General features: G+C 42.9%; 1 protein-coding gene across 1 annotated transcript in view; it reads left to right on the top strand.

Annotated features, from left to right (window-relative positions):
• The window catches only part of UQCC1 (ubiquinol-cytochrome c reductase complex assembly factor 1), a 114,787-nt gene that overhangs the window by 50,614 nt on the left and 47,203 nt on the right, over positions 1-16,970 (top strand). The window contains exon 7 of the mRNA XM_066586541.1: positions 5,103-5,211. Coding sequence (XP_066442638.1) covers positions 5,103-5,211 — 109 coding nt within the window. The remainder of the gene's footprint in view (positions 1-5,102; positions 5,212-16,970) is intronic.

Here is a 16,970-nt window from a genome sequence, read left to right on the forward strand (position 1 = left end):
CGACTCCGGATCATCACAACCCACTCCTAATTCTTTCTAAATACATTCTTGCCTTCCCTGTCCAGCGACGTTCATTTGATGTGGTGTAATATTTGTACCGTCTTGCTTTTGTGTTCTCGTTTAGACTGCCGACGTAACTGGGTTACATAGAAGTCTCATTTTGCTTATGGAAAAAATTGCTAAGCACTGCAAGTGGCTTTATTAACATTTAGTAAACAGGAATGCAATGTTACCTTTGTGGTTTGACAGTGATGAGTCAGACATTTAATGTGCTTCAGGTCCTGCCTTACAAGCTGCACTGATTACAGTCGGGAAATTTTATGGACTGAGAAAATATACGTATTTAAAAATCCAGATTGCAGGTGCAGCTAAAAAATGCTACTTTACGCATAAAATCAGTGAATTCCATGACCTCATGTTTTCAGTTGATACAATGAAATAGCAGACCTTTACATTCCCTGCAATGGTGGGAACCTGCAAAGTGAATGTGGTTTGGGAAATGACACCTGAGCGTGGATTTTGTCTAATCGCCCCTTACTTTTCCAAACTAGTCGGTGGAATATTGTGAAACTATCGCCTATAAACCGATGATTGGTCAATAGTTTACTTTTCAGCAGTCTGTTTGGGATTTAATCTTTCTCACTCATCGTTAAGCTATAATGAAGAATATTTAATTGACTAAGTTGTAGAGGACTTGATTTCATTGACTAAATAGTTCCACTTTATGAAACTCAAGAAGTTGAAGGCGAGGACGTTTCACGTAAGTCATCTTAGTGAAGTTAAAGGGGTTGTCCAGTTCTAAACTATTCATGATCTATCCACAGGATAGGCAATTAATAGTAGTTTGTCAGGAGTCTGCCCTCCAGGATCCCCACTGATCTCCTGTTTGCCAGGACAGTGTGCGTGTACACGGAGTTGATTCTTAAAGGAAGCAGACAGCTCTGTTCCCACTATAGTGGCCATGCTTGGTATTACAGGCCATTTACTTCAGCAGGAACTTTGCCTGTGATACAAAGCCTGGGTACTGCAGTGGGAATGGAGCTGTCTGCGTCCTGCAGAAATTAGCTTTGTGGATGAGCGCACCGAACCAGAGAACAGCTGATCAATGGGGGTCCTGGATGGCAGACCTCTTTCGATCTACTATTGATGGTCTTTCCAAAGCATAGGCAATTGGTAGTTTACAACTATACAACTCTAGCATAGCCTAGAAGAGTGAATTCTCTACTGCTGTTAGAATCCATTTCACCATTGGAAATATTTTTAGCATGTGGTACAGTATGTTGTCAATGCTAATATTAGCTGTCCTTATTTTTCCCTAGCTTTTCTGGGAAATTATTTTAAAAGCTTAATGGTCCGATGCTCCTTTTGACAAAAGCAAAGGGAAAGAGCGACGGCGTGCGTTGTAGCAACTGCATGTGTGGACACAAGCCACGTCAGCGTGGGGTGGCATGATGTGGCTGGTGGTAATCAGAAAATTGTGTGCCCGTTCACTTTCACATGTGGCTATGGTTTCTAGCTGCCGCTACATCTGTCCTTGCCCTAACAGATAGATTGAAGGAGTTATCCAGGAAATTAGCAGGCTTGGGGAGGTGGGATTTATGAATTGGCCAATGCTACGGCTTAGCAAATTCATAAATCCTGTCTCCACAACACGATGACTGTGATTGGGTGAGCAACAGTCGAAGAACCAATTAATGCAGTGCTTGATGAACCAATCACAGCAATCGCATTTTTCTGTTTATATAATTGAATAATAGCTTGTTTTGTTTTTTTTTTGCTCTTTGGCAATCGGTCTTTTTGCCTCCTCCTTGGCAGTTTTGATCTTTTCCTTACAAAATTAGTTTTTTTCCCTGTATGCTTTTAGCACTTCTTCACTACCTTCTTGCTTCAGTAATTTAAATGCTTTTTTTTCACTTATTGCTCCCCTTAGGGCTCCTGCACACTGGCGAGGGCCATATTGGGCCGTGATTCATGGCCTGATATCGCCCTTGCAGTCCTTCTGAAACCTCCTGGATCACAAAAAAAAAACGCCTCGCATCCCTGTGGGGGTTCCTTCATTTCCACTGCGACTGTCACAGCCATTGCAGGAGATCACAATGTTTTCCCATTGTTTTCAGTGGGAGAAGACTGCTGAAGGAATCCCCTGCTACAGCTGTCACAGCCGCGGCAGGGAACAGTGAAGTTCTCCCATTGGTTTCAATGGGGCCGGTGCTGCTGCCACCGACCCCATTGAAAACAATGGGTGATATTGCCAAAAGAAAGAACATGCTGCGATTTGTTTTCTACATCGCAACGCGGTGCTATGCAGGAAAACATTGCAGGTGTGCATGAACTCCTTCAAAAGAATGGAAATCACAGAGGTGAGGGGGAACACAAAAACATATTTCACTGGAAAAGAACCAAAAATGCAATACCTGATAAGGTGCAGAGCAGGCACAATGGCCGTCGACCCTAACAATATGCAGCAAGCCAGACTATAAACCGGAGGAGCTTAATTGTCCACTGCAGACTTATATGCAGTCACCCACTCAATGCAGCCCAGATTGGGGAGGAGCGACTGCATGCAACTAAATCTGCAATGTGAACGATACCACAGAAGCCAGCCAATGGATTGGTGTGTACCACAATACAAGATTACAACTCACACTGACATGGCCCTGTATCTCAACAGTGGGCGACACTAGCTGACATCTTGGGCTCCCCCAGAAGTCTATAGTAAACTGCATAAAGGAAATATTGATACACACTAATAAAATGCAGATGTTAGTTCAGCATTTTGGCCAAGACTCATAAGCTGACAGGCCAACGGCAAGGCCACACCGCGTCCGTCAGAACCTACACTATCTCACTGTTGAGTAAATTAAAATCACAGAGGTGAGGGGGAACACAGCAACATATTTCACTGGAAAAGAACCAAAAATGCATTTTTGGTCCTTTTCCAGTGAAATACATTCAGAAGAATGGGTTTCATATTAGTGCATCTTGCAACGCACAAATCTTGCACGATTTTATTGCCCGTATGAAGGTGCCCTAACAGTCTTGTCGAGCCATGTTGGTTTCTTTCTACTTGTAGTTCTTTTATTTTTACACGGTATGAACTGCTCACATATGGTAATTAGGATGTTTTTAAACTTCTCACATTTGTCGCCTGTACTGTTATTTTTGAGGACGTTGTCTGAATTAATGTTGTCAAGAGCAATTCAGAGCTGATCAAATTTCGCTTTCCTAAAGTTTAGTCTTTTTGTCTCTTCCTGATAAGGCTTCCTATTGAATGACAGCTGGAAATTAATTATATTGTGGTCACTATTTCCCAAGTGTTCCTCAACCTGCACCCCTGTGATTCTGTCAGGTTTGTTAGTTAATAATAAGTCCAGAGTAGCCCTCCCTCTAGTTGGCTTCCGTACATGTTGAGTAAGGTAGTTATATTTACTTATTCGGATATAATATGGAAAGATGAAACCTGCAAATCTCACAAGGGCGATAAGTTCTTAAGAACAATTAAAGTCTCCCATAATAATTACTTAATTACTGCAATTTGACTAATTTATTTGTCTTAATAAGTTTTCAGTTTCTTCTGTTATTTTTCGTGGTCTATAGCAAACCCCTATCGAGATTTTATTTTTCCATCCCTGTATTTCTACCCACAGAGATTTCACGTATTCATCTCCTACACCTATATCTTCTCGGAGCCTCAGCATTAAGTTGGTTTAACATGCACACATACCCCTCCCCCTTTCTGTTTCCGCGGTTTCTTCTGAAGAGATTGTAACCCTGTACATTGTAACCCTGTAACGCACCGCCCAATCGCACTTATCATCAAGCCATGTTTCCATTATTCCTACTGTATTGTAATTTTCTTCAGACATTCTCGCTTTGAGCTCACCCACTTTTCTGATCAGACTTCTTGCATTCGTTGCCATACCATTTATACGGTTGATAGTCCTAATATTCATATGCTACTTATGGTCCTGTTAGCTGTTTTGTCAGTTCTAACCGTACTAACCCCACTCCCCACTCGACCCCCCCCCCATCATTCGCGCCCTTGTTGCCCTCCCCACCCCCCCTTCCCTCCAACCTTTTAGCCATCTTCTTTCCCTGCACAGCTGTTACCCTGGTGAAAGTACTAGTGGGATGGATACTTTTTCAAATCTTCTATGGTTAATATTAAAGCATGACTCTTCACTAAGTTATATAGGCGTCCTGCACAACAGCATGAAAATTCACACTTGATTAGATGAATTATCCACTTACTAGTGTTACTATATCATCCACTTGATAGTGTAGCCAGTCTTAAAATTACAAGGCTGTTCAGTGTTAGATAATAACAAAAATTGCTTGAAACTAGGACAAAATCCGGTCATACGGTAGTATCTTTTGACTGTAGGCACAAAAATTGCAAATTGTTTTGACTCACAGGAACTTTTCTTGAAACGTTTAGGTTAAGACTTTATAAAATGACTCTCCGATTTCGAGACAAAATGCTGTACCTGGAAGAGAGGGGGGGGGGGGGGGGGGGTATAAAACCTACTCTGCTGCCCTACCAATCCACCGGTTTTGGTCTCTGTTTTCACCTGTCCAAGGTGCCTGCAGCAATTTTCTAACTACCTAATGCACACTGTGCACTTCTATTGGATTGGCCAATCAGAGAACAAGTATAGTGCATTGGAAGTCTAACACTACCAATTGACTGTGGAGATTAGGCAGTCTGAAGATTCCATCAGTCATCTTAGACGTTCAAAAACAGGACCCTGAATCGGCAGGAACAGCAGAGAAGAGCAACTGCAGGTGATCTACCCCCACCCCTCATTCTCTGTTCCTGGGACTAAATTGTGTCCCGAAACGGAGAGTTACTTTAACTGTTCTATTTGCATGCTGAATATAAATGTAAGGTTTTTGGCTTTTTACGCCCAGAAATGTTATAAGAATGACTTTAAATATATTAACCAAATGACTACGAACACCGAAGGATGGAACGTTACAGTACATCAATGTTACATGAATGCTTTTGCACTGATCCCCGTCTGTAAAATGTGTTCCATGATGGATTATGTTAAAGACTGGATATTGAAAGGCATCCAGTTGACAGTAATGTGTTTTTATAGGATGTGCATGGTTCGAATGAAGCAGGAAGGACGAGCTGGGAAGTACATGTGCAGATTTATTGTCTACTCTATGTGGGAAGATGTTGAGCAGCGTGGGAAAGTCATGGGGGTGAGTTTTGTCTTTATATTTTTCCATATTGCTTGAAGATGCATGCATACAATTTCATAGAATGGTAGAGTTGGAAGGGACCTCCAGGGTCATTGGGTCCAACCCCCTCCTCAGTGCAGGATCACTTAATCATCCCAGACAGATATTTGTCCAGCCTTTGTTTGAACACTTCCATTGAGGGAGAACTCGCCACCTCCCGTGGTAACCTGTTCCACTCATTGATCATTGATCATCAATTTGTTTATAGTAGAACTCCAAATATATTGCTATTAATAGGTGCTTTCCACATATTGTTTTTTGACACATCCCCAGGTTCCAACGCGGGCTTCCATGTCAAATACCGAAAGTGGCATTCAGATGGAACCATAGGCTTGAATGTGTCAAACAGAGACACCCTTGGTTTTCACTACTGTACTTTCTAGCATTTTGGGTCGACAAAAAAAATGTATTCTCCCATAGAGGAGGTAATTACAGATGTAAACTTGTACACTATGTAACTTTTTCGATATTCTCATATACAAGGCTACACGAGGGACTAAACAAAAGACAGAATCGTACACTATAAGGCCAGGCTGTAACGACCGTGCGAGTCAGCGTATGAATCTCTCGCACACAGGCATGCAGCAAGAACGCAATGACATTCTGTTTGACGCTGATCTCCATGCACTAGCCTGGCATGTATGCACGTATAATACGCAGCAAGATAGTGTATGCTGTGATTTTATTTGCGCAAAAAAAAAAAACCGCTTGTGTAATTGACCCAATAGAAATCAATGGGCTATTGGCATTGCGTGTTGTGCGTGGGAAAAATGCGCAAGCAACACACGAAGACAATACGCCCATGTGAGGGCAGCCCAGGGCTTCAAGTCACTTTTACTGTTAGTGAATTGTGCTATATAATTCTATGCCATAATTCTGAGGGCCGGTCTTTTTCTCCTAAATCTTTGACTAATTGTTAATAAAGCTTTGGATTTTATTGCATTCTGAACATTGGACTTTTATTCTTGCTTCCTCTGTGATCCTGCTTACTTCTCTGTACCTCTTTGTATCAGTGAGCTGGGTTATGTTAACCTTTACATGCAGGAAGTAATGAAGAAATTAGTTATAAAAAAAAATTTACCAATACATGTGTTCACACTGGTTCGACCCTTTGCCAGTCCAATTACTAATTACCTGAAGCCATAGAAATACATATAAAGTGCTTAGATGGTTAGATATATATGTACCCTGTTTCCCTGAAAATAAGGCAGTGTCTTATAATAATTTTTACTCTCAAAGATACGCTTATTTTTTTTAGGGGATGTCTTATTTTTCCATGAAGAATTCACATTTATTGTTAAACAAAAAAAATGAATACCCTATATACTCGAGTATAAGCCTAGTTTTTCAGCACATTTTTTTGTGCTGAAAAAGCCCCCCTCGGCTTATACTTGGGTCAGGGAAGGCTTAAAAAAAACAAAACCTCCTACTCCCCTCCCAGGCGGCGGCGGTGCGGCAGGCTGGTGTGTCTCTGGCGGCGGTACGGCAGGCTGCTTGAATTCTCTCTGCTAACATCACCCGCTGTCCTCTTTGGCTCTGTCATGCCCCACTATCAGCGCCGTGTAAGTAAGAACTGTGATTAGATCGAGCGTCAGCCAATCACAGCTGTTGCTCGATGAATCACAGCCAATCAAGCTGCTTTAGAATTCTCCCCGTTGTGCTCTCCCTGCTCGGCTTTCAAATCCCCCGCCGTCAGTGCTGTGATTGGATCGAGCACCAGCTGTGATTGGCTGGTGCTCAATCCAATCACAGCGCTTACTTACACAGCACTGACAGAGCTAAGCAGAGAGGATGGTGGGGAATGACAGCGGGGAGAATTCAAGTAGCCTGTCACAGACGTCGGCTGGAGGTTTTTTTTTTTTACCTAGTATATACTTGAGTATAGCTAGGCTTATACTCGAGTCCACAAGTTTTCCCAGTTTTTTTGTGGTGAAACTTATTGTCTCGGCTTATACTCAGGTTGGCTAATACTCGAGTATATACGGTATTTATTATATACTGTACAGTAGTCATCACAAACCAGCATAAGCAGACAAACTGTGAATCCTATCAAGAATTTCTGGTTATAACACACTGTCTGGAGACTGTACCGATCACCCCCTAAAGAATCAAAGTGACACACTGGTTGCCTGACTCTCTCACAGGGCCACAAAAATAAGGGCTGCAAAGTACCTGGTTCCCACACACTGTCTGGAGACTGTAACGATCACCCGCAGCAGTTCCTGGACCACTTGTACAGTAGGGACGGTATTGTAGCTTCCTGCCACCAGGGGTAGCTCATCACAGCAGACTCACACACAGCAGGGACAGAGCTAGGTCTTTCTTTTGGGGGAGGCCTTACATTTAGCACTTCAGCAAAACCTCTACTAGGTCTTAATTTCAGGGGAGCACAGTATCAGTGCAATAATCAATGAATAGCTCACAATAAAGTGCAATCAATAAGCATAATCACCTAATCAAACTATATAAACCATTTCTAAAGACATATATAAAGTGCATAGTGCATGTGGCTATAAAAAAGTAAGGAAAGGGAACTCGCCAAACACCCAAAGCGCATTTCACACTAGATTCTTCCGGGGAACTAAAGACTGGATCCGATCTTCCCATTATATTCATACTTGTTAAGTAGTTTGATTGCCAGCTATCCTTGAATCCTAGTGATGCAGTCATAGGGGAGCACGTAGATGTTTTGAAGTATGAAACCGTTGGTGACCGCTATAATGACGGCAAAATTGATTGTCCTCTAGCTTTCCCCAAAGTGGTTATTCCAGACAGAAGAGAACAACCCAAAAACTTAGACTTGCAGTTTATTTTCTCCAAGGCCATAATAAAGTCCATATTGTCTTATTGTAAACTATTGATCGCCTTTACTCTGAATAGGTCATCAATAGTAGATTGGCATGGGTCTGTCATCAGGAACTCCTGCCAATTGGCTGTTCATGGGCCAGTGTACTCATGTATTGAGCTTGTTTCTGCAGGAAGTGGGTAGCTCCGGGCGCCCCGCAGTAGCCAGGCTTGGTATTGCAGGCCATTCTGTCATTAAAGTGAGTAAAAACTTTGCCTGTAATATCAAACCTGGCCACTGCAGTAGCAGCGGAGCTGTCTGCTTCCTGCAGAAATCAGAACTGTGCATAAGCACACCGGTCCCATAAGCTGCTATATGGTGGAGGTCCTATGCAACAGACCCCCGCTAATCTACTAGTGATGACCTATCTTGAGGCCACTAGTAGCTTACAACTATTCAACCCTTTTAAGGATCGTTGTACACACAGCTTTTTTTGGAAAAAAATGTCGCAGTTTTAGTGCAGTTTTTTTGAGGCAAAGCCAGAAGTGGATTCAGAAGGAATGGGAAATATAAAGGAAGGACTTATATTTCTCCTTCCTTCAGAAACACTTCTGGCTATGGCTCAAAAAACCACATCAAAAACTGCTACAAAAACTGCGGCTTTTTTCCAAAAATAGCGGTGTGTGAAACCGCCCTAGTAGAGCAATCATATTTAAAGCTCCCAGTAACATGTCTTCATTAGCCAAATAAAGTCAAATCTTTGCTGTAAGAGCGATTCAAGAACTTGGTGCATGTCTTTGAGGCAGATAGGAGGAGGAGGAGGTAGAGGAACTGCAATCAGCCAGCATCATTACAGAAAGAATATAATTATCACAAATGAATAGCGGAGTGTAAGTGCTTTTACCAAATCACCGGCCAAAATACACTGACTCCCTTCTTCTTTACTTAGTACCAAAATGCAGTTCAGTGCAAATAAATGAATTGAGTTTTTCCTAAATCTGGCAGCAAGTAAGCTACGCGTAGAACCGTGTTTTTTTGTAAAAGATTAAGGAAAATTGGCAGAATTATGGGTAATCCTACACTATGTTGTCATTTTTGGCTACATTTGCAGCAGAAAACGAGTCATATTTGTATCTTTTACTCTTCTTGGCCCTTTCATTCCATTTTTTTTTTCTTTGAAATTAGCTTTTATCTTCACTTTTAAATATATTTTCTTAGGACATTCATCCACAATAAACTGTGACAACTTGGGAAGTTTCCATGATTAAGAGCTTGTCTGTTGCAATTTTCAAAAATGCTTGACACTGCTACTATGTTACTCCACGGTGTATTTTTTTTCCATTTTTTTTTTCTCTATCCCGTCCACCCCTCCTCACAGATGAGGGCAGAAACAGGGCAAAGTAATAATTTTTATTCACTTCTGAAAAGTTTCAGTAATAAAGAGAGCCTTGTTAACAGCAGAGAGCACGGCAGCCAGAGGTTTTCATAGGCCTATCATTGTTTGTTTTATCTGTCATTTGGAACCTCCTGAACTCTTAAAACATTGGCAAGAAAATCCTTTAACTGTTGGCCCGCTCCACCCCACGTACTCAACCTGTTCTGGGAGCAAGTGTTCCTTTCACAGAGGGAAGACTGAGCTGCTTTGTTTAGTGCACAGCGTTCGGGAAGAACGCTATGTGTGTGTATGGACATATATGAAGAGCAGTTGGTATTGCGCTTTTAAGAGTAAGCTTTTTTTTTTTTTTTTTTAATTCCCCTTTAAATCCATATATCGACAGCAAAAGCTTTTTAAGTAATCTAGTAATAGGTTTGCTAAATAAAATCTGTCTTCCTTAAAAAGAAAGTGCCCCCCGAAGTTCTTCTAGGATTCAGCAGTTGCTAAGAACAGTCGATGCACCACTTCCTAGCGCTTGGTGTATGGACTGAGATCAGGGACATACTGTAGTATGGGTGGGCAGCGCTTGCTCCACATAGAATGGTAGAGTTGGAAGGGCCCTCCAGGGTCATCGGGTCCAACCCTCTGCTCAGTGCAGGATTCACTAAATCATCCCAGACATATATTTGTCCAGCCTTTGTTTGAAGACTTGCATTGAAGGAGAATTCACCACCTCCCGTGGTAACCTGTTCCACTCATTGATCACCCTCACTGTCAAAAGTTTTTTCTAATATCTAATCTGTGTCTACTCCCTTTCAGTTTCATCCCATTGCTTCTGGTCTTTCCTTGTACAAATGAGAATAGGGCTGATCCCTCTACACTGTGACAACCCTTCAGATATTTGTAGACCGCTATTAAGTCTCGTCTCAGCCTTCTTTTTTGCAAGCTACACATTCCCAGATCCTTTAACTGTTCCTCATAAGACATGATTTGCAGACCACTCAACATCTTGATAACTCTTCCCTGAACTTGCTCCAGTTTGTCTATGTCTTTTTTAAAGTGGGGTGCCCAGAACTGGACACAGTATTCCAGATGAGGTCTGACTAAGGAAAAGTAGAGGGGATAATTACCTCACGTGATCTAGACTCTGTGCTTCTCTTAATACATCCCAGAATTGTGTTTTCCTTTTTTTTGATGCTGCATCACACTGTTGAATCATGTTCCATCTATGATCTATTTTTCTTGCCTAGACGTAGGACTTTATAGCACATCATAAGCTGCTCTCTGTAATTTTGCGTTGGTTGTCAGTACACCTGTCACACACAGCCACTGCAGTTGTACACTGGTGACTGTGCTTTCTCTGCTCTGATAAACAAGTACAGCTCCCTATGTCACACTGTTCTGGAGGGGTATCACCATTTCTTAAGGAGAGCACCTAGAAGGTGAATGAGGAGACTTATAAGGTAATGCATGCTCCTCTGAGAAATATGCAAATAAGGAAGATGGAACAATACCTCTACAGCGCCACCTATTGGCTGGCAACATTCCGGTAAATCAATGTTCGACTCTTTATACAGGTCTTGGTTTTCAATTCCCAATCATTGTTACAAAGTCAGAATTCATACGCAGACTGCGGTTTTGGGGGTTTCGCCCCTCAGTGGGCAGTAGGATTCTGGCTTGGCTAGTGAGAGGCCTATGACGTCAGTCAGGAGGGCTATTGTCTCTCCTTAAGGAGAGCATCTAGAAGGTGAGTAAGCAGACTTATAAGGCCATGCAGGCTCCTCTGGGAAATATATGCAACTGAGGAAGATGTCACAATACCTCTACAGCGCCATCTATTGGATGGCAGCATGAACACTGATGAGAGGCATAAGCCCTAAAACAGCTGCTTGTGTGTGGATTCTGGCTTGGTTTTGAATTTCCAATCATTGTTACAAAGACCTATATAGAGGGTCGACATTGAGTTACAGAAATGCTGCCATCTAATAGGTGGTACTGCAAAGGTATTGTTCCATATGTGTTACACTTGAATACCTGGATTGCCGTACCTGGGGAAAGAAGCGCTGAACACATGGCAAAGCAAAAGTACTCCCCTGTTTAATGTGCTGCTGCTCCAGTGCAGCCATTTCATCCTCTGCCACTCCAATCCTGTACTCTCCTGCCATGTGCGGTTCATCCTTCATGTGATTGCTGTAGCTAATCACGGGCCTTAGAAGTCACGTACCTTTCCTGGCAGCATCAATTCTGAAGCCAGTGATTCTTTCCGGTGTTCGGGTAAATAACGAGCATCCTATTGGCAACTCTTCCTTGCCCTTAGCTACTCTTTAAAACGTTGCCCAACAAAACCCTTTAATAAAGTTCTTCACTCCAAGGACACCTATACTCTTGTTCACACCTTAAGGACTCATGTCCACGGGCGGATAGGATTCCGTATGCGGGAGACCGCAGCGGAATCCACCCCTGCCTGAGGACACTGCGGGACTTCTACTTTCCCGTCAGGGTCTTCTCTTTTCTTCACTAAGGATGTGTGCAGAAGCGCCATCTGGCGCACATGCGCAATGGAGTTTTTTCTCTTTAAACTCCTGCTTTCCTACAGAATCCGCGGCCCGCAGTGAAATGGAGCTTGCTATTATTTTTACATTCCTCCCCCCTCCCAACCCCGGACCAAAAGGTCCGCAAATCAAATCCACATGCTTTATTTCACTTGCGGACGCCCACGTATCCGTATTGGCGCCTTGATTTGCAGATCTTTCGTGTGGGTGACCTGCACAGATTCCGCAAATCAGATCCGCCCGTGGACATTGGGCCTAAAGAAGCTTGTTTTAGGAATAGACATCATTATATTTAATCAGGCATTGCTTTCCAGCTTTTTCCTCTCCTCGTTACAAACTTCTTTGGGCAGACAGAAATCAGTTTGTCATTCCTACTGTAAAAGTGACAGATCTTGCTGCCGTCTTCTAGGAACGCCAGACTGGGTTTTGAGGAACCCTCGTTGGCCTCACTGGTGTAGAGTGAATGTACTATCCATACAGGGTCTAATCAAGAAGACCGATCCAGCGCAATATCTCAAAACTGGTGTCCTATATTGAAATAACAGCATACTTGAATAGGAAGATATGGGTGCGCTACACAATGGTATGGGGCACAGCCCCTGATCATAAATTAAAATTCTGTGTTGTGGCCCCTGTAGGACATAGAGAGTAAAACCCAATTGCAAAGTTGAAGAGTAGTATGGGAGAAGCAGAAATCCGGTTTCTGCATCTTTCGAAGTCGTGTAGGACCGTTGCTATGACTGAAGTAAGGAAAGTGGGGACAGATCATCCAGGAAGCCATCCACCGTCATCTGCAGGAGGAGGCCACTTCAAGTACCCTTCCCGTGCTTCAGTCATAGCAGCGGGGACTTGAAGGGACGCGGTAAGTGGATTTCGGCTTCTCACATGCTACTCTTCAACTTTCAATTGGATTTTACACTCTCTTGCAGGGGCCACAAACCAAAATTTAAATCGGTGTTCCAGGGCGCCCAGGGGTTTGTGTGTCATATTAGCATATAGTGTATCCATGCCTTCCTATTCCAGTATGCGATTATATTAATATAGGACACCATTACTGAGATATAGCGCTGGATGGGTCATTTTGACTACACCCTGTATATGGACATATGACTGGAGCTTCCACCCCCCCTCCTTGTAGGATTCGTTCATTATCACATCATCAGCCTATGCCGCTTTGAAGATGTGGTGAACAAGGCACAGATCTGAAAAGAAGAAAGGAAAGATGGCTGCATTATATACTATTGCTTTCAGCCATTTATATGAAGTAATCGGGACTGTTGCATAAGAACGCTACCCTCACCATGACCGTACAACAACCTGATGTAGAGACATACTCCTTCTATATAGAATGTATGTGGGCAAGAGGACAAAGTAATTAAGGAACCATGTCCTCCTCACTACAGTGCTCACACCGAAGTTTGTGAAAGTTTCACGTATAGTCCAGGAACATATAGTAGTTGGAAACGGATTGCTATTAATTGGGTGATGAAACAATGAAAGCAGTCTTACAGCTGTGCTGGGGAGTGGCATTCTACTAGTCTGCGGCACAGCCCTATGAAAGAAAATGGATATGTCAATGCCGCAACGTTTGTACAGGTGCAACGTGGGAAACAATGAGTCACTGTACATCTGGAGCTTTCCACCGAGGTCCAAACTTATGGAAACGTAATGGCAGAGCTTCATTTCTGAAGGATCTCGGCAAAGTTCCAGTACTTGCTTTAAGTCTTCCATAAAAAGCACTGGAGAATGCTAGGACTTGTTCAGTGTATGTATATACATATGTGCATGCATATCTTTAGACAGTATTTCCTTGCAGGTTACCCGGTATATGATGATGAGGTGCTAAGCTCGGGGTTCTATTGTTTTTCTCATCTTGATTCAGTATTGTCATGTAATATGTTGTGCCTGAGCCGCCTGTCCTGGTGCGACAACCTCTTTACTGGATGCCCACATGTAAGAGGTCACCCAATTCTCTGCAGACCAAGAATGTCACAGAAATCACTATTTATGCGGTTATATTTTTTTCAGCACGTTTTTTTTTATCGCGCTGCTCTGTTTCAGTATTCATGTAGCTCTAATACTCTCGTCATCTAAAAGAACGATTTGGTTAAACTGTGATTATAGGTCTTGCCAACATAGGTTTTAAAGCTCTACCTTCAGTTTTTGGCTTTGAGAAAACCGATAAAATGGTAAAAAGTAATGTAATTTTAAAAAAAATGTAAACAATTATCAGTAGAAAATTCTACATCCATGGCTGCAATGTATTGGGGCTTCAAGTAACAGCTGCAAGGTTTTGCTTCAGGGACTCTGTCATCTCCTCTGAGCCCCATAAACTAAAGTAAGTTCGGTTTCACATCTGTGTCGGAATTTTCTGAAAATACCGGAAAAAAAAGCCGGGTAGCTGGATAGATAGTGGAGGGATTCCAGTTTAGTCAATGGGGTCTGTCCAGAGTCAGAGCCTTTTGACCACGGGGATTCCCCTTTCCTGCTCCCCAAATAGAGCAGAAAAGCGGAATCCCCAACGCAGATGTGAAACCGCCCTAAATTGCTTATAATATGATGCTGAGTGTAGGAATGCCTCTCTTAGGGTCTTTTTAGACTAACCGATTCTTGTTGGAATGAGCGAGTGACATCACCGCTAATAACTCATTTGCTCTCACGCAGCCTATTTAGATGGGCAAATGCATTGTTGGTTCATTCAAATGAGAATTGTTTAGTCCCTGTAGAAGCGAATGAGAGGGACTGAATGATTCCTGTTTAAACCGAACGAGTCAACGATGGTTTTTATGCCTACCTAAAATGATACTTTCCTTTCTCTCCTTTTTACTAGTTCCTCGCTGTCCACCTGCAAAGCCACCGCTTCATGAATCCAGCAGACCGCTTGGATGTGCATTCATAATGAGTCATGTGCACACATACGAGGGGCTGCTGATAAGTCTTTGGCTTTGTGTTCTTTTTTTGTTTCTATGGTAACGAATGTTACATCACATGAAAGCTTTATGTGTCTAATATATGTTTTCAAAGTTTTGTGTTTGTAGCTTATGGCAACAGTGATCTAGGCACATGGGAAAACAAAATGGTGGAGTCTAAGGTGATATTCACAGCAAATCAGAGCAGAGGAGGGATAAAATTCTTGTTTCTGCAAGGAAAGTCCGCAAAGGATATTCATGGTGATATGTCGCAGATATTGGGGGATCAATGCCCTTTATATTCTACAGTTAAGAACTGGGTTGCCAAATTTAAAACTTCAGCACCAATGATGAGGAACGTCCTGGACGACCGAGAGAGGTTGTTGTTCTGGAGATCATCGATGCTGTACACAACCTCATACTGGAGAATCGGCCAATTTCAGCTAAAGGAATGGCCGACATCATGGGGATTTCTCGTGAACGTGTTTGTGTCATTATCCATGAACATTTGAACATGAAGAAGCTACCTGCAAAGTGGGTCCCCAAATGTTTGACAACAGATCAGAAAAGCATGCAAGTAAAAACTTCCCGGTCCATTTGTTAGCGTTTCTGGACTGATTAGAACTTCCTGGATCGACTGGTCACTATGGATGAGACCTGGATTTATTTGTATGACCCTGAAACCAAGGAGCAGTCAGAGTGGAGGCACAGTGCTTCTCCTCGCCCAAAGAAGTTCAAGGTGCAAAAATCAGCCACTAAGGTCATGGCGTCTGTGTTCTGGGATAATGAGGGCGTGCTGCTAGTGGACGACCTTCAAAATGGTTCCACAATCAATGCAAGGTATTACATTGAACTTTTGGACCAATTGAAGACAGCTCTGAAGGCCAAAAGGTGTGGCAAGCTGTCCAAAGGAATCTTGATCCTGCAAGACAACGCCTCCGCTCACACTGCACAAGCAACCACGGCAAAACTGGTGGAGCTAGGCTTGCAGATGGTTGAGCACCCACCTTATTCACCAGATCTAGCTCCCTCCGACTATCATCTGTTTCCAAACCTGAAGAAACACCTCAAGGGCACCACATTTCACACCTTTTCTGTTGCCATGGCTGCTACGGATGACTGGTTAGAGGCATAACAGAAATCCTTCTTTTTGCAAGGCTTATAAAACTTTGAATCCCGTTTTAAGAAGTGTGTTGGCATCAGTGGAGAGTATGTGGAATAAATGTAACGTTTCATCCTCCTATCTCATTTCTTTCTGGGTAAAGCCAAAGCCTTATCAGCAGCCCCTCGTATAAACAGCTCTCAGGATGCATGGAGCAGCAGCTTTGTAGGTGGACTTTGGGGAATGGTGAAGAAGGCAAAGAGGCATCCCCTAGGAGCCCACTGTTTTAGTTTATGGGGCTCATAGGCGATGACAGTTTAAAAAAAAAATGTTTTACTGCCAACACTATAATTGTAGTTAGGGTTGTGACATTTAAAGGGATCGTCCGGTTTCAGTCCAAAAATGTGCAATGGTGGCAAATTGCATAAGGCAATAAAACAAACCTCACTTGCCTAATGGATCCAGTAGCCAATTATAGGGGTTTCTGTATTTCTTTTTTTATTCCAAAAGCCCCCTCCTGTTGCCTACAGCCCTTTTTAAAATATACTGACCTCCCCGAAGATAGGCCTGTTCTTTGTTCCGGCAGTGCATTGTATAACCTGTACTGTCACTACCGGCTCCTGCCCATATACGGAGCTGGGAGCAAACTCGCAGCCCTGTAAACTGGGTCTTACTGAGGAGGTTCCGCTCGGAGAGGCCTTTTGGCTGCAGCAGTCATGTGTACATACAAAGACCTCACCGCTGCCGCCAGTGTTAACAGAGCATGGCGTTGAGGCTATAGCAGCAGACACGTGGGGTCCATTTACAGCAAACTATTATTGTTTGAATGATCGAGTGACGTCTGAGTTAGCTAGTTCAATCGTTCAGGCAGATACATCCAACCTCCAACAATTTTTAATAATGCTTTGCAAAACCCTTTTACGAAGACCATTGGCCTGTTTGTCAAGCTTGGGCTTCCCCGTGTCTATAGTTCCATCTTTCTGTGCTAGCGGGATGA

The sequence above is a fragment of the Eleutherodactylus coqui genome, chromosome 13 (assembly GCF_035609145.1).
Source record: "Eleutherodactylus coqui strain aEleCoq1 chromosome 13, aEleCoq1.hap1, whole genome shotgun sequence".
Classification (NCBI taxonomy): Eukaryota; Metazoa; Chordata; class Amphibia; order Anura; family Eleutherodactylidae; genus Eleutherodactylus; species Eleutherodactylus coqui.